The sequence below is a fragment of the Diadema setosum genome, chromosome 5 (assembly GCF_964275005.1).
Source record: "Diadema setosum chromosome 5, eeDiaSeto1, whole genome shotgun sequence".
Taxonomy (NCBI): domain Eukaryota; kingdom Metazoa; phylum Echinodermata; class Echinoidea; order Diadematoida; family Diadematidae; genus Diadema; species Diadema setosum.
This window is the reverse complement of record NC_092689.1, coordinates 42411163-42439105: the sequence shown is the minus strand read 5'-3', so window position 1 is coordinate 42439105 and position 27943 is coordinate 42411163. Positions and strand designations below refer to the sequence as shown.

The 27943-nt window shown below is 39.0% G+C and overlaps 1 protein-coding gene across 1 annotated transcript; it reads right to left on the bottom strand.

Annotated features, from left to right (window-relative positions):
- On the bottom strand, window positions 1–27943 carry LOC140228723 (stearoyl-CoA desaturase 5-like). The gene is made up of 5 exons (XM_072309003.1): window positions 27634–27943; window positions 10347–10590; window positions 7191–7321; window positions 6224–6429; window positions 1–4987 (listed from the first exon to the last, which is right to left on the bottom strand). Exons 2-5 carry the CDS (start codon window positions 10570–10572, stop codon window positions 4561–4563), a joined length of 990 nt encoding a protein of 329 aa, XP_072165104.1. The 5' UTR covers window positions 10573–10590; window positions 27634–27943; the 3' UTR covers window positions 1–4560.

The window sequence follows — 27943 nt, the reverse complement described above, 5'->3', positions numbered from 1 at the left end:
TGTCACGTGTTAATAAGCTGTTAACTGTCAACCACGGAAGCGGAGTTCACAGCTACACTCTTTATTTCGTCATCGAGATGAAGAATGTTCAATGACCATACATCTCATGGGAATCACGGAGGGGTGCCTATATGTGATATATCTCCTTGATATTACCCACTGCTAGCCCCCATTATCTGCAACGCTTCTTCCTACAACAGAACCATAACTGCATGCACCACTGAAAAACTAAAATCAAAGCGCCTTCTATTATACCCTATAATTGCCATTGAATTAAGTTAGCTACATTATTGGGATGTATCCCGTATCTACAGTGCTTGTGAGGCAGATGAAATTAATGTATATATCACTATATTGTACAACAGCATTGATTCTTTCGCTCATTTTTGTCAATAGATTTTACATTGTGTCCTTTTGACAGAAATGCCGTTTATGGTTTTCTATCTGTGTTTTTTTTTTTTTCTTCTTCTATATCTTCTCCATCTTTCTGAAACGAAAGATGGATTGTCCTCTTTGGAAAAATATGTGACACGAAATGGCGCTGCTGAAAACGGAAAACCATATAAACTACACGTGGACGAGCCAGGTATGCTGTGTAACATCACTCAAAAAACGAGTGTTTTTACTCTTCCACACGTCAATGGTTATAATCACATTCACATGCAAGATGGACAATACTTCGATACATACATGTACATCTCTTCCCTTCACCGTGCTAGATTTTAAAATGACGGCATGCTATATCACACAGTGTTCATTCATGCTGAAACTGGCATCAATGTACAATACTATGCTGGGCATTATCCGAAATATTCTTGGAGAGCTCCTTCAGAAATAATGCCGCTAGGTCTACTTACAAAATTACGACCTTGTTAACTCAGGGTAGCTAGACTTTTTCTGTGTCGGCACCATAAGCATTATACTCACATAGAAAGTTTTGCCGTTATCATTGACAGATATTATAGTCTTTGCTCATACAACTTGGCTAAGAGTAATATGTAATTGGCGGAATACATCTTGCCCAATTAAGGAAGTTTTTCTTGGGTCATCCCAAGGGCTAGACACCCAGCAGCCATACAACCCAAGAGCTAGGCACCAAGTAAAATGGGCCAACGGGCTAGAACTAGGCAAATAAGACATATTTGGGTCTGATAGCTCGTGGACCTTATAGCTCGTGGAACTATTTTACTTGATGTGAAGCTCCTACGAAGTTAGGGTCTTATAACTCGTTGGCAGTATGACTCGTGAGCAGTATGACTCGTGGGTGGAAACTCGAGACATGTGCCCGGTATTCTATGACCAAGATTTGAACCGATGATCTCCTCTCTACGAGACTTATCCACTACATCACTATACCGCGGTGGCACCTAGCTTTCAGCACCTTCGTTTAGTCAATTTGCAACACACCTATTCTCAAGTGACGGCCTACGTACGTATCCAACTGAGTTTAGAACATCGCTTTCAGGTCATAGTCTTGCTTGAATTATCCCTCAGTTTCTCACGCCTTAAACATAGGGGCGAAAGAAGCAAGCACTGTACATAATATGTATATCATACATGTTGGAGATTGTATTGGCAAACTTTCGACCTCCAGATGAGCATAAACTTAATACACATGGATTTTCGTGTTTTTGACGTATAAGACATAAAAGACCAGGGAGGTGAGACCTGTAGAAACCGAAAATTATAACGAAAACACGAAGTAATCATAAAAATTAGATGATGCGCTGTGAAACAATTTTCCTATCATGGAACAATCTGGACAAGAATGCAGAAGAGCAAAATTTGAAAATGTTAAACACTTTCAATATTCAAATTCATGAAATTCTCTCGCCACAATTTAATATTGTATGTATTCGTATGGTCCTTCGCACAGTCGAATGTATGCATATGATATAATTCCTGATATATTCTGTGTTATGTTTTGTTGGAAAAGTTTAGAATAAATTTATTGAATTGAATTGAATTGAATTGAATCTATAACAGAGTATATCGTTTAGTTCCTTAAACTCAGTCAGGCGTGTGTAAGGTTTTACAAAATGAAAAATTATATTGTGATTACAACATCATGTCTGGCGTTCTATCCGCGTTGATTCGTGGGTGTATTTCTCGGTCGCATAGTTACCGAGAGTTGAAGACTGTGTCACTAACATTGACTAAGATCCCTGTATGTCACGTACTGTAGGAAATTATGGTTGGCATGTTGACATATAATCTACATATCGAGAACTGTGTTAACGGATCGTGAGCAATAATACGTCATGTGCTTTTGTAAAGTATACACTGTGCATCATCAAACATTAAAGTGAAATTATACGTTTACAATCTACGTTAGTACAAAATATTCATACTAACTAAAACAAAAGGCATTATAATAGCTTCTTAGCTATCACATTTCTAATTTGTGCGTAGTTCCAGAGAACTCGTTGGTAGTTTTGACATTATATTGACATAAAGCATACCATCAGATATTTTCATCATTTTTTAAAGCATAAAATTACTCAAAATACACACAAAAATGAAAGAGCATGACATGTAAACCGGTTGCGTCATATTAACTACACACATTCACACACGTCAAAAACAAATAATATTCTGTGTTTTCTGAACGGAAATACGAACAAAAATTAGTTACATCTTCTTGGACGAAATTCCTCTTTCTAAAAATGAAATACAAAAGTAGATAACAAAACACAACACTTAAATGCTGCAAAACCTCAATATCCGTTGGGAGCATGCTTACAAAGGTTCTTCGGTATGAACAGTGGCGCAGATATTCACGAACCTACCAGAAACTAAATCATTAACGCTTTATGTCCAACTGAGTTTAATGATGTTGCAAACAGTATGGTCCGGTATCGGGCTCATGCAAGGAGTTGTTTCTTCTTCTTCTTCTTCTTCTTCTTCTTCTTCTTTTTCTTCTTCTTTTTCTTTTTCTTCTTCTTCTTTTACTTCTTCTCCTTCTTCTTCTATTCTTCTTCTTTTTCTGGCAAATATTGAAATTATACATTTATCTGGTTTGAAAACAAACATAAGAGAACTAATAAAACCCAATATATACAGGTATTTCCATCCAATCTGATATAAAACTCTTACAGCATTTCGTTAAACCACATCTTGTTTTCAGTAGTTCTGTGTACAAAGTGGGAGGATTCATATTTTGCGTTTATCCATGCTTGATTGCAGACGTTAAAGTTCACGTATATTTCTTGATCTATTTAACTGTGTATATAGGTGTGCAGGTAAATGCGAGAGAGATAGGCAGGTAGATAGATAGATAGATAGATAGATAATTACTGACATTGACTGATGTGTTCATCTATTCATCGTTCATTGATAGCCAGTACATAATTGAGTGACAAGTAGTATCTGTACATCTATCTATTACATTGAAATTAATTTTGTCCATCTTATCTGTGCTTAGAGATAAGATGCGCTGTCTCCGACATTAAAGATGATGCTTTACAATACTGGTTGCAATTTGACTTCGCCAATTATTTCTGCAACAACGTGCTCATTTTGTAATATACGGTTAAAAAAGAGTTGATTTTCTCTTATAGACAGCAATCAATAACTATTCCTTAAACCTATACATCAACTTACACATGTCTCCACTACCTATGAGTGCATTGTTAACGCTGTACAAATACCACCGACTTTGTTGTACAATTGGGGCGATATACATTGTGTAAGTTCTCAGCAACATCACTGCCTGAAACTAGTATCTATTTAGTGCGTAAAATTTAATCGAATGTCGAAGTGCGTATTTTACCAAAGAATGTTCAGGGCCATTCTATACTGGTATGACATCAGTAGCCCTCTATACTCTGTTTTAGTTTTAATCAGAGTCCACATCCTGAATAAGGTGATTAAATAGTCTGAGTAAAATCAATTGACGCCATGAACGATGAAAAATAAAGCTGTACGTACACGTCTACCCATCACCTTGACATGCTAATTCTTACCTCGTTTACTTTTTTTTTTCTAAATTTTTGTTCAGGTCAGTAAACTCATTATAAAAGAGTGTGCTTAGTCATAAAAGTGCAAGTGCTATACGTAATGACCACGACAATAAATGATGTAGTATAATTTATTTGAACACCGTGGTCTATATTCCAGGCTATGATGTTTCCTCCGATTCAAAGATATCATTATTCAAATTGGTATAGAGAAAAACTGAATGCACGCTGACACGTATAACAGCTTATTGCACTCTTCAAGCAAAATATTTGGAAAGTTGTATAATTGAAAGTTAACATGTGAATTTTTCATTTTCCCTCGAACCCAGCAATAGATTATGACATTCTTAGCAATAATAGTTTTATGGTAAACTTCCGTTTAAAGTAGCAAATAAACAAAATCAGCAGAGAATATAAACAAGAGGCTTCAGCAGAAACTGACATCGTGTCAAAAAAGAAGAAAAAATGAATACTTAAATAAAGAGAAAAATTCGTGATTTGTCAACAAAAGCAGAAAGGGCAGAAAGAAAATGCATAATTATTTCCGCTCATCTTTAATAGCACGCCAAGATTTCAAGGCTGTATATAATGTGGGCAGTCACTATTTGAGGGCTTTCTCGCCCGTGCGCTCCTTGCGCGCATTGATGATTTCCGGCGCCATTAACTTCCGGTCCGTGACCTGGCCCAGCCATGCCATGGTGTCGATGAATATGGACGTCGGGTTGATTCGCCAGCCAAACTCTCCCGTGCGGTAGTCGCTGGGGAACACGTGATGGTAGTTGTGCCAGCCTTCGCCGAGGGCGACCGTGGTCACAAAGCGGTTTTCGGCGGGTTTGATTCGGAAGTCGTAGGGGTGGTTGCCCCACATGTGCGCCGCGCTGTTGACTAGCCAGGTGGCATTCAGTACGAGGCAGAACCGAAGTACGGAGCACACAAGGAAGGCATTCTTGAACGACTCACCCCAGTATACGTATGGCACGTAGCACGGAAATACGAAGCACAGAAGAATCACAAGTGGCAGGTAGAACCTTCAAACATTCAAGAGTAAAGCAAAATTATTCTCATTGACCTTCAAACATTCAAGAGTAAAGCAAAATTATTCTCATTGACCTTCAAACATTCAAGAGTAAAGCAAAATTATTCTCATTGACCTTCAAACATTCAAGAGTAAAGCAAAATTATTCTCATTGACCTTCAAACATTCAAGAGTAAAGCAAAATTATTCTCATTGACCTTCAAACATTCAAGAGTAAAGCAAAATTATTCTCATTGACCTTCAAACATTCAAGAGTAAAGCAAAATTATTCTCATTGACCTTCAAACATTCAAGAGTAAAGCAAAATTATTCTCATTGACGGAACACAAGACAAAGACGAGAGAAAGTATTCAAACGGAACGTATTTCGCATCGTTTCATATCTCTTGACCTTAGCTGACTTACAAATCCTGAAGGAATATATTAATTGCTGATAGAAATGAAAACCCTAGGGCTGTTTCGTTCGCATTTCTGTTTTTTGGAATAGGCTTTGTCAAATCCTTGTGCAGTACTACAAAAGTGTAAGCTTTTCATTTCAATATCAAACATATAAACAATTAAACATTATTTAATAGATGAGCAGACAGAGTTCGAGGAAATTAAATGCTGATACTTAATGAGAGTCAGCTATCCAGTGACTAAATGGTAACCTAAGGAAAACAAACTACGGAAAACGGGTGTATGGTCCAAATTTCGACTTGATCGGTATCATTAATCGTTGGTAGCAATGGTCTTAAAAAGGCTATGCACTATTCACATTTTGATCTCATCAACAATACCCTTATTTTCTTTCTTGTTATATATGAAGAACTAACCAATTAACTGGATTGCAATCACAAGGTCTATGTTCGAATCCCCTGATGGCAGCAGCGGGTCGTGCCCTTTGGCAAGGCACTTCGTCGTTGCCTAGCTCTTCGGAGGAGCCTTAAATGCCGCCTGTCTTGTGGTTGCTTCACTACAAGCATAAATTGCTTCCTTTTTGGCCACGTAAACCAAATCGTAATCCCAATTCAGAATCAGGTACTCCTAGGGGGTGTTTCATAAAGCCGTTCGTAAAGTTAGGAACGACTTAAGAACGACTGGTGATCAGTTCTTGTGCTGAATTATTTAAATTCTGATAAATTTATAGCACATCAGAACTGATCACCAGTCGTTCTTTAAGTCGTTCGTAACTTTAAGAACAGCTTTATGAAACACCCCCTAGTATGAGAACAGCTTATATCACTGACCTCCTTTGGATTCTGACCACAGGGTCACGTAGAAGGTCGGAGCAGTCGACCTTCTTTCCATACTCGAAGACGTCGGGGTGCTTCTTCACCAGCAGCCATCCTACGTGTGAGAAAAAGAATCCGCGGGAGGCATTGTGCGGGTCAGCGTCGGTCTCGGAGAACTTGTGGTGGACTCGGTGGTCACGGGCCCAGTCGTAGATGTCGTTCTGAGTGTGAGGATTGAAGCAGGATGGGGTGGGGGAGGGGTTGTCACAAAGTGGTCATCAAATGTTATCATCTTTAGCAATACTCTATATCTACATCTCCTGCTAAGATGTTGGTTGAGGCTGTTTTTACCAATTTGTTATAAAAAAAAAATATATATATATATATAAAAAAAAAATAAATAAAAATCTAAATCAGTTGATTGTTTGACATCTGCTTCACAATAAGGAGATGTCTTTTGCTGGGGTCGTGGTCTTGGTACTGTTCGCCATGCCACTGTATTGTGAATCAAGATCATCAAAAGGGCAGAAATCAAGAATCCCCAGCTAAGAGAGAAGGGTCTGATGACGGCCTCTTCTGAGGTGTAGTACTTTGATTATTGATTGAGATGCATCTCACTTGAGTGTATGACGAACATGAATTTAAAGCTTTGAACTCCATGGGCTTCCCTTGATTGTCTAATCACTTATGAATAGCCCAACCGTAAGCCTGCGTATCAAGCGTTTCTGCAGTTGCATTTGGTTATTCCAGGGAGGTGAGACTGCCTCCTTTGTTATTCTGATTTCCAGCTGTTGTATCCAAAGAATAACCAGTATCAAGATTAACTCTTTGTTGTCATAGAGTCTATGCATTTGTTAACTTGTCCACTGCTATTTACTTCTTTTATTTATTAGCACGTAGATTTATCTGTTCTGCTGATTAGTACCTAAATTGACAGTAACAAAACGCGAAGACTTGTCGATCTTTTCACCTGTGCCCTTACCTGGAAAGCCATGGTTTGACAAATGCCCAGAAATGTCCTCAGCGGAAGCCGGGCCTTGTACGAGCGGTGAGCCCAGAGGCGATGGGCACCTGCCGTGATGCCGAGTCCCGACATTAGGTACACCAGTACAGCTGAGTGTACACAGGGGAAAGCCAAATCAAAACCACGTGAATAGTACAACCTTGAATTTCATTAGTGGCATCGAAAATTACACACACTCTCTCCGCATTGCACATTATCCGCATGAAAACATGTAACAAGTATACCATTTCAAAAAATGTCAACTTTCCCGATAGCTATCTTCCGGCTATTTATTTATTTTTTTTTTTCATCTGAGCACAAATTATTCTTATTTAGGAGCCCAATACCAAGTATTCAGGTCCTCTTCCATCAGAATGAGTAAACGCTCCAAAGGTACAGAAGAGTTTTATTCCATTATCCTTGGTTTGCATGTACTGCTGTATACGTGGCTAAATATGATGAGGTATTGCATCTATTATTGTAATAAGGTATCAGTGGTAGTACACGTGTCATACAGTGTGTCACTTTAATCATTCGATTTATTTTCTTCCTTTTTTTTTCTCTCTCTCTCTCTCTCTTCTGTATGTGCGTAATTACCAATACCATACGAGATAAAGTTGCAAATATTATCTTCCTGTTACTTAGACAGGGCGATAAATGAGTGTTTAGGAACAACAGGTATTTGCTGATCTTTGCCTACTGAGGGCTACTAGTATTATTTCACCAACCACAGGAGATATATGTGTATCTGATCACTTTGATATCACTGACATTGTTTGATCGCGTTATCAAACTGATTAGTCCATACTCAGGACATGCAAGGGGTTTCCTGTCGATTCGTCAATAACTGCAGTCATTAGTCAATCCGCGATGCTGGTCAGATTAAATCGGGTGACGTGACTTCGCTCTTCTTCTGAAATCAAGTGGTCCGTCATTGTCACAGCATAGTCTATTTCAGACAGTGATATCTGTTATTACGTCCATGGGAGTTATTCTACTCGTATGGTGGTATTGCGAAGATTTTCTTCAATGTATTCTTTTGTTCATCTTTGCTTTTCATCTGTCATCTTGGTCACTGAATTTCGATGAGGATTTTTTGTTGTTGTTGTTGAACAAAACATGTCTATTAACAGTCTATTAAGATTTTTAAAACGTATCGGTCATTGGTGGGAGGCTAAAAGTTCGATGCCAACTTCCATGCCAGTTTATGTAAGCAAGTCGTGACTTTATTCTGACTTTGAACACTGAGGAACTTTATAATAGTGAATATCTATGGGGAAAGTTTGATGAACTTTCGTTGATTGCGACACTTTTCATTGAATAACACGGAATTAAGAGATTACTGCACCTATCGCATCCACACTCGGAAGGCTTATTACAGGAACAAGAGATCACAAGATCGGATGTACCTTGTTTTCTCTTGTTTTGACGGAGAATTACATATTGAGTGGATATCCGAGGATATCCGCGTGACACAGGTTTCATTACAACCGATGTTCCGTTATTCATATCTCCAAAAACATCGCAAATACAAAGTCACCAATTGACTACTCAGCAAACCTGAGTAGCATTCAACATTCAAACAACTCTTTTGTTTTTATAAACGAAATCATTTAACTTCAACATTCCGCATTAACTTCGTTACAGTTTGTTCAAAATCAAAAGAATGTTCACTCATACTTTTTGAAAAGTACATGATATTGATAATCAAGTTCGATAAAAAAAAAACAGCAACTACGTGCGATAAACCATCTTATCTGTCGTGTACAACAATCGGTGTCTTTGTAAATCGATGAATAAGTAATTCTTTGTGCAATTCATTCCTACTGTGAAACACGAGTATCTCAACAAAATCTCATTTATCATCTTTGCTCTATACAGAATATGCATGAATCTGTTTACAAAGTGGAGGTGTCGTGGCTGAGTGGATAAGAGCGCTCGTCTGTGAACGACATGAGCGTGGTATGGTTCGTGGGTTCGAGCCCATGCCAAGCCCGACACGTTTGCCCTTCAGCAAGGCACTTTATCCACATTGCTGCTCTCCACCCAGGAGTATAAATGGGTACCCGGTAGGATGAGAAAGCTTATGTTGGTTGATAAGCATGTGCGCGCCTGTAAAAATGGCTGCGACTGGCTGGAATGCTCCCCAGGGAGTGGAGGATGAGCACTGTTAGTGCTGGTTGATAATGTATCCAGTGACCGGGGTAATAATAGTCTGTAAAGCGCATTGAAACCCTGAAGTGTGTGAAATGCGCTATATAAAAAACCAGCTATTATTATTATTATTAAAGTTCGTATCTGTATGACGCTAGGACTCCGCTTCTACGCGTCTGAAATCTCCCGTATTGATACGTCGGATGTGGTTTGAGCATTGCTTCGTACGATATTTTTACTGGTTTGTTTGTTTGCTGTTGTTGTTGTTTTTTTCATGTCTGCATGCAGTCATACTCACATAGACTAAACGAGAGTTTTGTGTGCGTAAAATCATTAATACTGTCAAGAAGATTCTCTAGCGATTTACTATTGTGTGCAGATACATTTCAAACGTGTTATAACGGCTGCTTCGTTTACTGACGCGAAATCCCATTCCTTTTTCTTCGCAGAGGGGCGCGCTAACTGCAAACACTATAGAGTCTTCCACAATGTGTTTGTTTTCACCAATATTTATCCCTATATATATTCCCCGAATGTTAAAATTATAATATACCTTGGGAATTATGTCTAGAACTCACTTGCGGTATTACCTTTGTTGATATCGAACCGTATGTTGGTATTAAGATGGAGATCAGTCAGATTTAGGACGCTGGTATAAAGCTGTATTTCACAGCGTCCAGAACATCATTGACTGATCGAATGTGCACCGTGTTTACTATCATTTATCAATATCAATATCAATATCAATATCAATATCAATATCAATATCAATATCAATATCAATATCAATATCAATGTCAATGTCAATATCAATATCAATATCAATATCAACATCATTATCATTATCATTATCATTATCATCATTATTATCATTATTAAATACAGGAACGAAAGAAAAAATGCTTAAAAAGGTGAAAATAAAACAGAATCCGTAATCAGTTTGGACCATAGACTTCTTCTAGTTCTCTTTCGGTCACTTACTCCATGCGATAGTGTAGAGTTTGCAGCCCCAAATGGAGACTAGAAGCGCGTAGACCGAGACAAGATGGAGCAGTGCCATCAAAATCACGTTGCGCCACACAATCCGTAGAGGGGGCTGTTTTTGCTGGTATGAGGCGGCGAACGGTGCGGGCTCGAGGTCCGGTCCCTCCCGACCGGCGTCGTCAGGGGAGGGCTCCACGCTCATAACAGGATTCTTCGGCGCCATGGTCGTTGGTAAGGTCGTCTGTTCGAGGCGAGAATAAGATACGGTTGGAAAAATTTTAGTATGTGGATCTCACAAAATTAAATGTAAATACACAAACGTACGTACGTGAATGCAATGTTCAGAGATTGTTTTCTGACTCCCAACCTCAGTCCACTCCACTTATCATTCCGAAGCTCTTAAAAATATGTTTGGAAGACCAAACAGTTGAAACATCATTATTTTGCTGATAAATTCTACGGACACTGCAAAAATATTATCACGATGCTAGATAGGTAAACTGTTCATCTTGCATATAATCATGTTGATTATATACCCAAGGCTTCCTCGAAGCATCAAACCTTCAACATTGTTGTTGATGTCGTCATGAGCGCCCGAGACAAACAGTTCGACAAACAGGTTTGTCAGCATAGAAAATACGGACGAGTTGACTACGAACACTGGGACAATGGCTATATACAAATTTTCGCGTACAGATGAAGTCACAGACGTTTTTGCGAGATGTTCTTTTGACGTCAAGCCTATCGTGCACTAATACCCTATAGATGGATAGCATGTGGCGATATTTTCGCGTGTTGCTAAAATTCGCGAAAAGTAATCCCTTGCGAAATTAACAGCTTTGACAGTATAGGGTAGGGGAGATGATGCAAGTATCATTGAAGGGGGATTGAACTTTGTGGGATAAGACGTACTTGACAGAAAAGAAGTTATCGCAGAAAGAAATCGCATTACCGAGTTTAATCACAGCCAGTGATCAGCACTAACCCTGCCTAATGTAAGCAGCATTAGTAGACCACCAAGCCCTGTCATTCTCCCAATTTCTATGTGAAATCCAGCTTTGCACAGCGACTTGTATTAACTGCGAAGATGATACTATAGGGTCTAAAGCTGATCGCGGATTTGTTCTAAGAACCTGAACACGGGCGAATAATGCCGAACCTTCATTGTTCGTCCCAGGTGACTATAGCACTAGTCGTGCAGCAAAAGGTATCAACTCGGCACATTATGAGATTATTCGAAGATGTAAGAACCCGTGACCATCTTTCCTCTAAAATTTCCACTAAAATCCTCAAGACCTCATGGAAGTCAAAATGTGATTTTGTATGAGGTCGATAACATGATAGCATCGTTCCAATACAGCATGTAATCCATGAACCAGATTTCCTGGGGTAGGCATATATCACAGCTGCAGGTCTGCCACATTCCCCAATCAAACTTCAGTGAACTTAGGGAGATATACCAACTAGCAATCGGGGAGATACCGCAACTTGCGTGTTATACAAGTTTTATGCATCTCAGTGGGAGAAAAAAACACTTCTGAAATCAGGATGATTATGACATTCTCTTATCCGGACACGGAGAATTAACTTTTTAGGAAGCCTCTTGCAGAATTAGGAAGACTTTGAAGCTCTACAACCAATTTGATTAATAGGATTATCATGTGACGTCTAATGGATCATTATCGCTGCGATATATACTGATTTTTTTTTTTTTTTTATGGATACGAGCATGCACTATTCATTCGTATAACAGAAAATGACGTCAATGCAAAATACTAGCTAAGGTTTTACTTTGCCTTCTTATTCGTCTTCCCTTTATCCCATTTTACACCGAATTTATGGATACGAGCACTTTTCATTACAGAAAATGACGTCCATGCGACTCTAGCTAATTTTTAACCTTTTACTTCTATAAAATTCGTCCTGCCCTTACCCCATTTTTCACCGAATGTAGAAAAAGGTCACGTCGATCATGGCATGTATCACGTGGTGACGTCATGACACGTGGTTTCGTTCTAAAGTCAGTATTCACGATGTGCAGTACACTTAAATGTGGATAACTTAAAACGGGAAATTTATTCGAAATCAAACATCCTAATGAAACGATATGAGGAGTGAAGTCAAATAATCTAAGCCATTCATATTGCACCTCTCTTGACAGGAATGACAGCTTTTCACGACTAATCACCCTGTCAATTTCATTAGTTTTTGCAATCTGCTAAAATCTTCTTTCTTGAAAGTCATCAAAAAACCCGCTGATAGGCAATGATGCAGTATCACGTTCCCTCCTCAACAGGTATCATATTAAGAGCTAAATAAATATCGTGCACGGTAACTTCTGTAATTGCAATATCTCCGTTATTATCCTCATTCTCCAATCATCGACTGCAGTGACACCAGCAAAGGGTAAGATATGTGGTAGGCCCTACAATACATCTTTATTGCTATTCCACGACCAAATATCATCGTCATTTTGATAAGATACAATACGCCCAAACTACTTCGTATTGATGGCTATGCTGGTACAAGCAAGAATCACGCCCTGAAAATGTTCGAACATGACGTGGTGTACCACAACATAATCAACTTCCTGACAACATAAAGTGCATGATGATTTGTCATTTATGGCAGTGAAAAAAAAGGTATAAAAGAAAAACAAAACAAAAGTTTGTGTACTACAATCTTCCTGATAAGTAAACATACTGTTCACGTAATTTTGAAACACATGCACCAAGAGCCTTTATGGTTGATCCATAATTTCACTACAGAGGCTTGAAATAGTGCGTGATGTATTTTTTTTATATTCTAAAATGCATGTAAAACAAAAATACAAGGTGGTTTCACTTACAATAAAATTTCCTCTGATTTTAATTGTTTGTTTACATATTGCACCACAGACAGCCATGCAGTGTTAACTGCGCGCAGTGGATCTGATTATACATTTGGTATGCGCTGTGTTGTGGTCTTTCAGAGGCCGATACCGATTGCACTATACACACGCTATCGATGAATAACTAAATAGTCATGTAGCATACATGAACATGAGGTCATATTCGTGGTATAGTGCACTATACCATGAATATAGCGTCACAGTGTGGTATTGTTTCTGACCCCATGCATTGTCGTGGTCTTCATCAAGTTTTAGCATATTTCATTTTCATTATTATGCAATCCCGAATTACGGGATATAATGCGGGAAATACTCTAAGAGCATTTAATACAAATTATGTACGCGTAATTATACGTATGTGAATAGTCTGTAAAGGCGGACCCATATGTCACAGACACTGTATTGTCACTGTAATGTAGGGCTTTCCTCCTCATCCAGGTAAAATAGATCACGAAACAGTCAGTAAACACGCACACACACACACACACACACACACACACAAGTATAGTCTGTACGGTTCACTTTAAATTTTGCTGGCAGTCATAAAATTATCAAGACACCTATTGCTCAAATTCACAATTATTATTGTATCGCTGAATCGAACGGATATCAACGTGTTTCATAAACTATTCAAAAACAAACAGAAATGGAATGTATAATCTAGAAAAAACAAAAACATGCTGGTAGTCATGGTAAGCATACTATCACTGCAGGCGAAAATAAGTGTTGGTCACTTTGACAAGCCTGTCTCGCATTAATTATCAGGGCGTTCAACGGATTAACGTGCAACCTATAGCTTGCAGTTTAATCGTAATAGCGTTTCATATGACACGCTGTATTACAGTCGGATGGCCATGAGTATCATAATTATTTTTGTCAGTAAGGATGATACTTTCGCCTGTGGAATCACGGGGACTGTATCCAGACTGAACTATATCACATTCAGTTCAAGTGATCCTTTCCCCTCTATGATATTGGACACTCAACAACGTGACCTGATTATGTATCTCATCCAGCAATGATAGCCGGCTATCTCATTCTTCCTTAATGGTTTGATTACTTTCATTCTCCCTCTCTCCCTCTATCGATGTATCATATTATTTATACCAGGTATCAATCTATCTCTATTCTTTACGTAATAACTTACAGTACGTGAGCAGCAGAATGCATCTTTGTACATTGGGAACACTTTAAACACTTCCATCCTGGTTAAAACTCTGGGCAGAGGTGACCCAAAAGAGTACTCTGATGTTCATTGAGGGGCGCAGCCCGGAAGTGAGTAGTACTTTTGGAGGCACTTAGACCAATAGTTTTAATTTAAGAAACTCGAAGTTAGAAAGAGTATTTTTGTTTAAATTTGGGATCAAAAACTAAACAAAAGACGGGGAAAATGAGGCAAGATATGCTTTGTTACATTTCACAGTGACCATACGAAGCAGCACACAATGTCAGAATTGCTTTATGATGTCATAGACCTTGTTGCTCTTTTTTTTTTTTTTTTTTTTCATTTCACAGTGACCGTACAAAGTAGCGCGCTATGTAAAGTCAGAATTGCTCATGCACTGTTTGGAAAATGTCGTCACAAACGGTGACGTCATTTTCCAAATAGTATACCCTCGAATGTCAAACAGCCCAACGTTCTAAAATAGTTGAGAGTAAATATAATCAAGCTCTTTCAGCTAATCACCATACGGATTTATTTTGACCCCAAATACATAATAAACTAAGAATTAAAGTTACATGACACGGTGGTTTTATGTGGAAACTCAGGTTTAAGTTGAATCACAGCAAGGCCTGCACCAAAGGTTCCATGAGAGGAGAGAAATGGGAATGCGTGAAGGGGGGGGGGGGGCGGAAAAAGGAGGAGGGGTGACATCATAAATTACGGGCGACTTAATTCGAGCCATCTTTGATTACCATATTCATCCCTAACGTAAATCAAGAATGAATATAAGGAAAGCATAATCATGTTCTATGGAGAGATAGAGAGAAAAAAAAAACAACATCAACATGGAGCGTGCGTGTGCGCACGTGTGTATTATAGTGTAAGTAATAATGAGAAGAGGAACGGAATATTCGTTCAACAGCATTCTCTTGCCTACGGCTGAGGCGCCCCTATGTGACGATGTACGAAAAGGACGTTACAGAGGGTAGAGCTGCTGCTGTGTACAAAGGCCGCTCAAAAGGGCACCTGCGCAATTTTCAGACGTTCTGTAAATAGAATTCCCCGTTTGAGCACTGCTGGTGAGCGCACTGTGTATCATAGCAAAGTACATGTATGCAAACAAACTGCTCAGGGATCAGGTCAGTGTGTGTCCTACATACTGTGGAGAGTACATTCATGAAATAGGGGGAGGAGGGGTACATGAAGCAAAAGCTGGCGAGACATCCACTTCTGAAAGGCTTAAATTCCAGTCTGAACTCAAACACGTTGTGACTCGTTCTTCACAAATATCACACACTAAGTCCTCACCTTTGCTTCGTGAACACAAAAAGTAGTCATAGGATAGATCAACACAAGAGAGTGGTCACTATAAAATCGCGAATTAGGGTACACACCACTGCGATGCACGAGCATCACGGTGTCTGGGATCGGTGAACCAAGGAGGTACTGTAGTCTAGTACTTCCTTCGGTGAACGGGTGGAAACTTTGGCCATTTTTCATTGCAGAGGCAGTGGCAACATCCCTATATCAAACAAGACCGACATGTGACGGCACATATTCCGTACTTCTATTGGTGCAATGCATGGATAAATTATCCTTATCGTACTAGTCATTCTAAGACATACAATGCCTTCATCATGATCTACGCATAGCGTGGTACACGCAATTAAAAAGACAGCCCCATGTTGCAAGGAATATCGTTACAATAACGTTATGCTGCTATCATGATTTGTCTAGCCAGAGCTACCTCCTTCGACCAACAGCTGTCAACTACTGTAAGATGGAAGAAACAGAAGTTCTCTCCTTTTCAACAGTGCAATGAAATACATTTGTTGGTACATGTTCTCTTCAGGTGCATTATTATCATTGTTATAATTATCATAAAGTAGTAGTAGTAGTAGTAGTAGTAGTAGTAGTAGTAGTAGTAGTAGTAGTATCATAGTCATCATCATCATCATCATCATCATCATTCTCTGCAGTATGTTATGACGCAATTGGAGGATTGGGACCTTGCTACACAAACTTTGTTGGAAGACACAATGGCCAAGAGCATTCAGAAATGAGATAGATGATCACATCCAATCCAGTCTTCTCGCGTTGTCTCCAAGGAGCATAGGAGACGAAATCTAGGCCACGCTCGCAATTAGTCCAATCACATTACGCATTCAAGGAAGAGCCGGGTAGGGTGGCGTGAGACATCCTAGTGATAGTCCTTGGTGCACACATAGGGAATAATTAAGCACCTACATTTTAGCATGAGCAGGCGCACTCTCTTTGAACGCGAGATAATAAGCTGTCTCTCCAACACCTCACGTTATAGGGTTGGAGCCGGGATGTATCGCCTCTCTGGTAGCCTTGTTTAAGGCCAAGACGCTGTTGTTGGCGTCGACAATAAGCAGCGAGCGAAGCGATCCGAAGCCGAGTGCGTCAGCGTGACAACTTTTGAGATCTACGAACGTGATACAATGTACTTCTAATTTTTCATAAGCTTGGAGAAATGTCCACTGCCTAAAAAACACGCTTACTGAGTAATTCATACACTGAATAGTTAAGTACGTCACTAGTCTTCCAACATTCGCCACTGGTCCTCAGTGCGATGCGCGTATGCGTGAACTTTTTTTTTTTTTTTTTTGAACAGAGCTCTGCTGATTGGTTGTTATTTTCGCCACCAAACGCTGATAGAAAAATTCGATAATGCAAATCCTACAATGTTTAGAAATCCGGACGGCTCTCTACAATGCGGGTATATCTCTCTCATTAGCTTTGAGACTATAGGTGGCGACCTGGGTCCCGTTGCATAAAACTTTTTTCACAACCTTAAAAAATTCAGGTTGGGATTTGCCCAACCTGAATTTTTTAAGGTTGCTAACCTAAGAATGTAAAATCCGTTGCATAAAAACTCTGGTTGGGAGCTTCCAACCGGAATTTTGTGATTTCAACCGGAAAAAATCCGGTTGGAGTTTTATGCAACGGGCCCCCGATGGCGACTAGAGTCTCACTGGTCGCGGAGACGTCTCCAAGATATTTCCTATAAGACTACCTATATAGCCTGGTCTCCGGGGAGTAACGAGAGAATTGAACACGCGAGATGTTCTCAATTTTCCAGCTGGTCTTGGAGCTGTGTGTCCGCCACGTCTCCTTCGTTGGTCCAATGTCAGTCTTGGTTGATGGAATGGTCATGGGTTAAACCAGCTAGTAAATAAGACAGCATGTAGCCAGTAGACTCAAGATAAAGATACAAAGACAAACATCGAAAATATAACAAGATGAACCCGTACAAGAAAATGTCCATGGTTAAAAGACGAACCAACTGTGTCTGTAAAATTTGATACTATTACAGAAACGATACAACTTCTCAGAATGCGATGGGAAATACAATGTAAGTGAAAATGATTTTGCCGATGGTCAAACAACAATGCGAGTAGTGATGATGATAATATACTACAACGAAAAACAGAAAGATGAATCATAATAGTGTTCGATATAATCATTAATGGCAATAATAACATGAACAGTACTTGACGCAATGATTACATCCGATTTGATTAACAGTAAAAAAGGATTACGTGAAATTTATGTAAATGTCAAAATACGGTATAGTGTTCAGTTGCAAAAGTGATGCGATTAACATATTTTGCGCTTCTCAGTCGGCTGCATAAAGCTGTTCTTTAAGCCAAAAAGGTGAGTCCTAAAGAAATCTTGCCCTGCACTCTTTCCATCAGACGACACCCGGATCCCCCTCTGATTCCCAGGTACGCCAAGCACTGACCTCGCTATGAACGAGCCGCAATGCCTGCGGCTTCACAATAAAAACCATGGCGCCGACTTGGAGTAGGCCTACATGATTTAGTTCTTCCAACAGGAGTCACGGTTCTATGTCTTCCGCTTTTTGGACAGGCATATACTTAGTGGTAATCAATTTCTAGACTACTTTGAATGACGCTCTTCAGTTAGCTTTAATTTCCACCCATGTACATGGCTTAGGTACTCAAGGAATTGCTTAGTCTATAACGAGCCTTATCAGAACGTGCACAATGTCATGATCTTCCACGTTTTCATGAATCAAACAGATGTTTGGTCTGACATTACCATACACATAGTTCTGCCCTTTCAAAAACAAATGAAACATCACCGCCTGGTTTACTCTATACCACAACACATTAGTGGGCATATACAAGAAGTGACATTCGGCGATGTTGTAGAAATGCGCGATAAAGGAAGGTCATCCAAAACAAGAGTCACCTATCGCCGACCTTCCACGTACCTTATCATTTTGAACGTGGCATAAAAACATACGCAAAATGTATTAAACATCTGTAATACCAAACACACTACTTTCCGCAGGAAGGAAAACGCCAATACATGTTCCAGGTGACCTGAAAAGTTTCGTTAACCCGGAGGTACTTTAAAAAACGAAAGAAAGTTCGTAATTATGAAGGTTCGTTAGTAGGCACCCCCCCCCCCCATTTTCGGGGATGGCCAGTCCTGCGATGACATCATCATACGACATGAACAAAATTCATATAAAACGGTGATTGAGACCCCCATCACTGTAAGATATTGTCAAAAGTACGTTGAAATTCCATAGCTTTCGTTCATTCATACCAGTTTATTCATCAGTTTTTCTACCGTTCTGTTGGATCAATTTCCCTCTCAGATGACTTGAAACACTGCACGGAGTTTCCCCTTTAACCCTCGTTTCCTATAATATAGCCAGTTGATAATGAAGAAACGCAAAGCAAACGACGCGTCGCTGCTAGTTAATCGAATCTGCATCTCAATTCACACCTAGGCACAGACGGCATACTCATTAGAAGTACAAGGGGAGAAAGGCAACGTTTTTATTATATGCTCGTAAAATTGATGTTCACTTTAAGGGACTCTATCATGCTACGAAGCGTGAAATATTTCATTACACATAATTATATGCTGCGTAACAATGGTCTTCTCTCTCACAGAGACTCGGACGATACAACGATCCAGGTCGTCTAAGCCTAGACTATGATGGAGCCATTTGAGCAGATGAGCATGAAGAATATAATATATTCTTCATCATCATGCTCATATCATGAAGTAAAACATCGTGATACATTGTCACTTTACTCCTACGTATTGACAAACAACAGCAACAAAACAAACTTACATGTTTCAGCAAGCCACGCGAAGGGTATATCAAAAGCAAACTGACGAAATCGTATTGTAAGTATTTGACTATAATGGCGATATGTCGTAATTCATGCAGTGTAGGAATTTCCTTTTTCTTAAATAAAGAGCGTGAATCGTTAATTGTCCCTACCTAATATATATGTGTGTATATATATATATATATATATATATATTTATACATTATTATTATTATTATTATTATTATTATTATTATTATTATTATTATTATTATTATTATTATTATCAATACATATTACTTGATTGTGCACATGCAAAGGGATGGGGATTGAACAAGGTTGTTGAAAGACCGGAATCTAGATTGACGTTTTATAGATATTTCTTTCCATGAATTCTCATTTTTATTTATTTATTTATTTATCTAGTGAAAATAAATAAGCCAATGTTCATCATGAATGGTGGCATGACACACTGTAAAAACATCGGTGTTAGATTTAACACCATGGGTGTTAAATCTAACCCTCTAACACCGATCAAGTGTCTATGGAGGACCACACCGACAGACTGGTGTTGAAAGTATTTTGTGACGGTGTTGAAAAGTGTTCACCTGGCACTTCGTGGTGTTAATTTGACACTGTAGCTGGTGATATTCTGACACTGCGTTGGTGTTAATTCAACATTGACACCACATGGTGTTGAGTTGATATTGCTGGTGTTAATTTCAAGGGTATAACACCCGCCCAGCTTCAATAAGGGACCACACCAACTGGTGTTACTGTGGTGTAAATGTTTTCACACCTTTTTTTCCAAAATCAAGTACTTTATCGGACAGTTCTTGATCGTTTTGTTAAAGTTCAAAATCAACAAGAAAAACAGTAACCAAGTAACTAGTCAAAAAACATTTTCATACATTGAAGTGACACCAGGAGGTGTTAATTTAAGACCAAAAATGAGCACCGAAAATTTTACACCAGCTCGGTGTTTCATATTTAACACCGGACTTTTTGCAGTGCAGGGAAGGGGTTAACGCCGAAGTGGTCCTTCTCGTGAATGCTGTCATTACATCGTGACACGCCCGTATACTAAGTACTCCGGGTACAGTCAGTGTCACGGGGTGATGCTATCATGATTCTTGTTCCCGAAAGCAAGAAATAAAAACAAAAAACAAAACAAAAACAAAAACAAAAACAAAAACAAAAAACATTCTAATGTCTAAACCCGTATCTTGCACGGAGGACACAACATCACCCCCGCTATCTCTCTCTCCCTATGGGCCACAAGCGCGTTGGACACGGTCGGACTGTGAAAAAAAAAAAAAAAAATTAAACGGAGAGGGCAATGGGATTTGCTACACAACCATCTAACGTAATGCAACTAGATCATGAAAACAAAATTGCTTTCTGGAATTCTGTATACACCCTGACGAATACTTTGAATATAGAATGGGTGATAACAGACTTTTTCATTTTAATAAATCCTGTGTTTTCATTTTAATAAATCCTGTGTTTCAAAACACATTAATACGTTAGTTTGAGAATAGTAATCTCGCAGTCTAATAGATGTAATAGCATCATGAAGGTTGCACTGCAAAAAAAAATCCAGTTGAAGATGAGAGCCTAAACCTGGGACAGCAGCACGGTCGTGTTATAACCTGTTTGTCTAGTCCTGTCTATTGTACTTTTATTTGCTTGCTTGTTTTGATATTTTTATGGGATTGGGGATTGGATTGCTTTTGTTTTGTTCAGTTTTGTTTATCGTTTTGGTTTCTTTATTTATTTGTTTTTCTCATATGACTTATGAGATTTTCATCAGTTTAATAGAATAAAATCAAAACGGAAAATAATGAATTCTTGCGTGCAACTGCACTCTGTAGAGGTTATTGAGGTGCCGGCAAGCGTAAACAAAGCTAACAGATATTGGGAATTCGTGTGTTTTTTTTTTTCTTTCTGCAAGCACTGTCTACCAATCTCTTCATGCTCTTACGAGCCCGGCCTCGCCACTGAAGTCTGAACTGTCGTTTGCACGTCACGAGTTCGACACCCACGAATCATACAGCCCATGCACGAGTTCGACGCTATAGGCAAAAAGGCCCACGAGTTCGACATTGCGCAGACAAGGTACACGAGTCCGACAGTAGGCAAACAATTGAGGCCAATTACACTTATCACTCGGCTTGTGTCGGTCTCGTGGGCTTTTTTTTTTTCTAGTGTCGGACTCTTGGGCCTTGTTTTTCTATAGTGTCGGACTCAAGGGCCTTATATTTACCTAGTTCGAACACGTGGGCCGTGTTTGGCTACTGTCGGATTCACAGGCCTTATTTGCCTTGTATCGAGCTTATGGGCTGTATGACTCTTGGACCTTTTTTTATTGTCGAACTCGTGGGCCGTATCTATGACTCGTCATGGGTGTCGGTCTTGTGGGATGACCCCAAACTGTCAGCCCATTCGAGTAGCACCATGGTTGTCATTGGTAATCATAACCGTCGTCGGGGAAATAATATTCACTGTCTTCATGCCCTGACGCTGCCGCATACACAGTTTTTAACTCGTCTAAAATGCTGCTATGTAGTGTATAAATACTTTAATAGGAAGTCCACCATGGAAAAACAATTGTGTGAAAAGAACCTTAAAGAACAGGACGAATACAGCTTCAGCAAATTCTGATTAAACCTGAGAAAGTTATATTTCACATGACACATGCATGATCATCTAGGCATGTGCAGTACTTGAAGAGGAGAAATAACTGGGTTTTAATTGGTATTAGGTGCAATGAAGACAAATGGACAAAACGTGAGATGGACACCAAAGTGTGACATCCACACAGAGACAAACAAAGTTGTAGACAAGACTGAAACGAGAGACAAAGGATCACTTAACCGAGTGACCTTTAATGATCTTTGAACTTCGTACTTGTGTTTGGTCAGCGTTATTCCACAGAGATCCCTCAAGTGAATGTATGCCCCAATGATTTGTTCCATTTTATTTTTCGCAAGAGACTAGAGAGTCTTCCAAAACTGCAAGGAATCTTAAACAGATATCAACAGACAACAACATTTCAATTCCAAGCGACTGACCTCCTCTTTCAGAAGGCAAGGAAAAAAGCTAAAAGCAAAAGCCTGAATAGAATGTTTGACATCACTGGCAATTTGCGCATTTATCCGGATTTAAGTACGGCAGAACTTTATATTATTTATAACAATTAGCTCTGTAACTGTATTGTATGAATGTCCGTTTCAAATATCGATTTAACTATTCAGCTGCGTGAAGCCGCCACTTCGCAAGAAGATGGCTGAAATGTGAATAATGCTGAAATTGCGTAAGAGTTATGGGGCGGGGGTCTCGTTTTGCTAGCGTTATCGTATCTTTTAGATTGGGTTTCATTGAAATTGGTGATAGAGAGTTGCCTCTAATTTGTGAAAACTGTTTTTGGCTGAGGGTTTTTTATTCATATGCAAAGATAACACTTTGATAATAAAATACATATATTACGCATGCAACACTGGTCTATATATAGCAAGGTTGTTTGCACAATGAAGTCAGTGCAATAAAAGCTGGCGTCTGGACCGCAAAACTGTGTGTCAGCGAATATACCACCTCGTTCGATTGGTTTAGTGTGTACACTCGAGGGGTGCCGAGGTCATACGAGGACACAGCTATGTGTGACGCATCTACACGTACACAACTAGCACTGCTCATCTGGGACAGATCTCCTTCAATTAGTTAATAGCGTTGTGAATTCGACATTTTAGCTCATGATTCTTCCACAAAACACGATCCGTTAAACCTGGCTCATAAACGACGTGTAGTTGAAAAGAAGAAAAAAAAAAACACTCAAGTGACTGGAATCTGCACATCTGTATTGACACTGGTTCAGATTAAAATGGAAGCTTGTTTAATAAAATGGATAGAATACACATCACAATTCATGTTGCATTTTCATCTTTTTATTCCTATAACTGGTCAAAACAAGTGATAAGGTGTATACCACGACGTTTGCATCAATTATTTTAGTGTCTAAAAGTGAAGTATTCATATTCGTTAAAAATCGGCAGAATGATAATTATGTTTCTCGCAATAAAAGCAGCATTAGGGTCTATTTCAGTTATCGACACTATTCAGTATACATAATAAAATCGCTATTTTGTCAACAGCGAAAACTTGCTTACCGTTACCCAGCGGCGGTTTATATTGCAAGACACTGGCAAATTGCGGTGTTCTTCTTGCCAAAAATAATGCTGTGTTTGGGATGTAAATATAGGCTTAATCGCTGATGAGAAATATCATGCTTGACGAAGAACCAGTCATTCACTTAATTTGGACTTAACAGCAAATTTCTAAATACGTGCATGGTCTTTCATTCATCCAATCCGTATATATTCGAGCAAGGATGCAAAAAATTAACTCCATAAACACAAAAGTAACTCTTCCACTAAGAACTTAAGTTTATATCTCAATGAATGCATCACTAAGCGATCGAAGAGAGATTTTAGAGAGTATAGATTATAATTTGGTAAATAAGATGCCGCCAGTCAACGATGCGGGTTCAAAGTTGCAAGTTCATCTGATGACAATGATCACGGACCATGATCACGCTTTTATTTCTTTCCCATATCCACGTAAACAATGTATTAATGTCGCCATGCATTATTGCACAACCTATTCATGTGCACTGTATAACATGAATAGCATCCGCACATGACCTTGTACCGACAATCTGCCGTACAATGAAATAAAGCATTGTGTGAGCACACTCTCACGGCTGCTAGCGGAGCTCTAGGTGACTTTGTTCTCTCTGATCACCCATCCATAGCTCATAGACAGACTATAGAAAGCTTTTTTTTTTTTATTGGAGCAAATATTGAATTAGGCAAAAAAATCTTGGTTCATTGTGTCTTGTTTGGCTTTTGGAGCTCACGAGAGCAAGAAGCTTGAACCCTACACCAGCTCTATACATGTCATAAAATACTACAGTCAGGTACAGATACTGACCTGCACACGGTACGGTGCCCATATCGTTGCAAACGATACATGCTTAGTTTTGTTTGTTTGTTTGTTTAATGTAGATCTATATTATATATTCTTTCCATTGATGTTATTATTCCAGAGGGGCCCACATTCTACAAGCTCTGTCTTTTTAGTGGGTCTCTCCATTTTTCGCTATACATGTACTTTATTTCGGTCACTTCTGTTTTTTTTTTTTAACTACAATGTATAATTACTATAAGGTCCTCCTCAATTGTTATACATTTTCTTCAATACATAATGTTCTGTTTACCTTATTCTCTGTTGTCAAAAGAAGTGTAACTTATATGTTTTGTCGAGAAATGAAATAATCTTTGAACTGAAAAAAAAAATATATATGGGTCTCTCCATATATATATATATATATATATATATATATATGGGTCTCTCCATTTTTCGCACTTAAAGCAAAGTTATACATGTACTTTATTTCGGTCACTTCTGTTTTTTGTTGTTTTTTTTTTAACTACAATGTATAATTACTGTAAGGTCCTCCTCAATTGTTATACATTTTCTTCAATACATAATGTTCTGTTTACCTTATTCTCTGTTGTCAAAAGAAGTGTAACATATGTTTTGTCGAAAAATGAAATAAACTTTGAATTGAAAAAAAAAATATATATATAAATCTTTGAAACAACTTTGAATTTTGATCAAACCTTTCCTATTCTGATTTTGCTCTATCTATTGAATAAATGAACATGGATGATATTTCACTTTAAATGATAGACATTCATAAAAGAATCCCTAGATATGTCGTGTTTATTTAATAATCATGCCACAATCGACAATACCAAGAGCAAGCAAGGCATGTATCATGAACAATGCTGGTGAGTTTTGCCAACCATGCACTTTTAGGCTCTAAATTCACTGATATTATAATGAAGACCGTTCTCTCATCTCGGAACCAGGCCTATCTTGATCTGTATATTTCCAGGTGGTATCAATAGGCCTATACGCACGGAACTCCCGTTGTTCTTCCTCCACCACGAATCATAGGGCATGGGCCATTAGTCATTTTGAAGAAAATTGTGGCGGTAAACGGAACATCAAGAAACCCACATCACAAAGAGGAGAGGAATAACAGGACGAAATCCCAGAAAGTGTCCTCTTTTTACTCCAAATGGCGGATCTTGCTTGGACCCCCCTAGTATACTGTTATTGGCTTTCTTTATTCACATGCTGGACCCCCCCCCCCCCCCGAACAAAAAATAATGACGATTACAAAAAACGTATAGGAGAATCTATAGGTTATGGGACAGACTACGCGTGATTAGGAGCACTTTATAGTCAAAGACCTTAGGCCTAAGCAGCTTAGACGAACTGGTCTTGATCACGTTGATTGACAAAACGCTTCTAGTAAAACCCGATTTTCTACATACCTAAGAAAAAGAAGATAAAGAGGGGGAGAGAGTAAAATGGATCACTAAGCAGTTGCGCATCATAAATTATCTGAAATGGCGACGCAATTATCGGAGAGGTATTAATCTAAGTAACCAACTAAAATAACTCACAACAATGCCACGATACATTCGGACTGTATTGGACTGCAGTAGATTTGATAGTTGTATACTATCATGCAACATCGAATTAATTTCGTTTGAGCTAAGTGAGCTACATTATGTAGGGGTAAAAATGAAAGTTGAATCTATAGGTTTTATGGTGTATGTATCTAATTCACAGACGTTTGCGAAAAAGTGGCAAGTAATGAGCTGTATGTTCTCTTTGCTTTCGTTTTTTAGACGTGTTCAGGGGCGGATCCAGGAATTCTGTAAAGGGGGGGGGGTGGGGTGGCGTGACTAATATTTCTTTTGTTTTTTACGAAAAATAAAGGGGGAGGGGGCGTGCGCCGGTTGCGCCCCCCTCTGGATCCGCCACTGGTGTTCCGGAGCTTCAGTTGGTGAAAGTCGTTTGCTATAATCAAGGAAAGCCTACGGAAAGCACATCCTTTTTACCAGCACTCACAATTCGATATTTATTACAAAAAGATATATATATATATATATATATATATATGAAGAAACAAACTGGTAATGCATTTTTGGCCAATAATGCATTACCAGTTTGTTTCTCATTTCTTCGTGGATCCAATATGTGAAATCTCAACATATCTGTATATCTGTAGGCCTATGGGGCCTACACATTGATAGCGCGACCATAGCACAGCGACAGGGCTGTGGCCTGTGTGATACCTAACACATGACTGTAGGCCTATGCTAAATGTGTTAACGTACATGAATACATTTTCTGGCAGCAGATCCTTACCTCAGAGATGCACTATGGCCTGAAAAACTCGACAAACCAGTAAAGTTACCTCCCCCCCCCCCCCCGGGAAAAAAAAAAATAGTATATATATATATATGTATATATGAGATATGAGAAAGGGAGGAGAAATCGGTGCGTAGCTTTGACATCGTTATTCCTCTTACTGTTCCTCCTTTTTGGAAAAGCGCAAGAGTTGAAAAATTGGTCTCCGCCGGGAATCGAATATATATATATATATATATATATATATATATACATATCGTTAAAAGGATTCCTGTAAAGCGTAAAAGCAATTACTTCCATGTAAAAATTTGGAAGACAAATTGACAAACTAACTTTCTGACAAATTTTGGAAGAAAAATCGCACGACTTAATTGCAGGAGCACTTGATTTACAGGAAGTTGAACACTACCCTCCTCAGCTCAGATTACATTCCCACAGACCGCAGTAGCACGAGTAGGGTTCTACGTACTACCATGGACCTACAGTGAACTTGGCATCATCCTGAAATCATGTCCGACTCAATTCCTGGTTCGAGGTCTGAATATTAGATTTCACCATAATAAATGGACTATAAAATGAATGGGGAAAAATGTTGGATATAGGCTTCATGCAATCGGGATTTTCATTTCCTTTTTAATCCACGTTGTGTAATTTAGATTTGATCCGAGGTGCACCGACGTTCATTATGGGATGGGGTCAACTGAGGCGACATTATCAAGATGAAGAATGAGGCAACAAATACATAAGCAAGCTACACAGACAACGAAAAATTCACCAGTCTACGATATATTTCTATGATACATTGCTTATGCTCACCAATCGATGCTATGAATCAGACGGTATGATATTGTTCCAGCCCTCTTCTAACACAAGACGAGGATGCTTGCGTCAAATTTGAATCCGCAGATTTAGTGACGAAATATGCGCAGCTCCTGGGCGCACTCTCGGCTTCAGCTTTTCAGATGGAGAATGTTTACTTCATGCGTTATGTTCCTAGATGTCTTCGCCTTCCTTATCGCTAGCCGTGTGCGTTTACCCTCAGATCAATCGAATGTACAGACGGACAGCGACAGCTTACATAGGCGCACATGGGAAAAGAGCGCGTGCATCCAATTACCGGCACTCT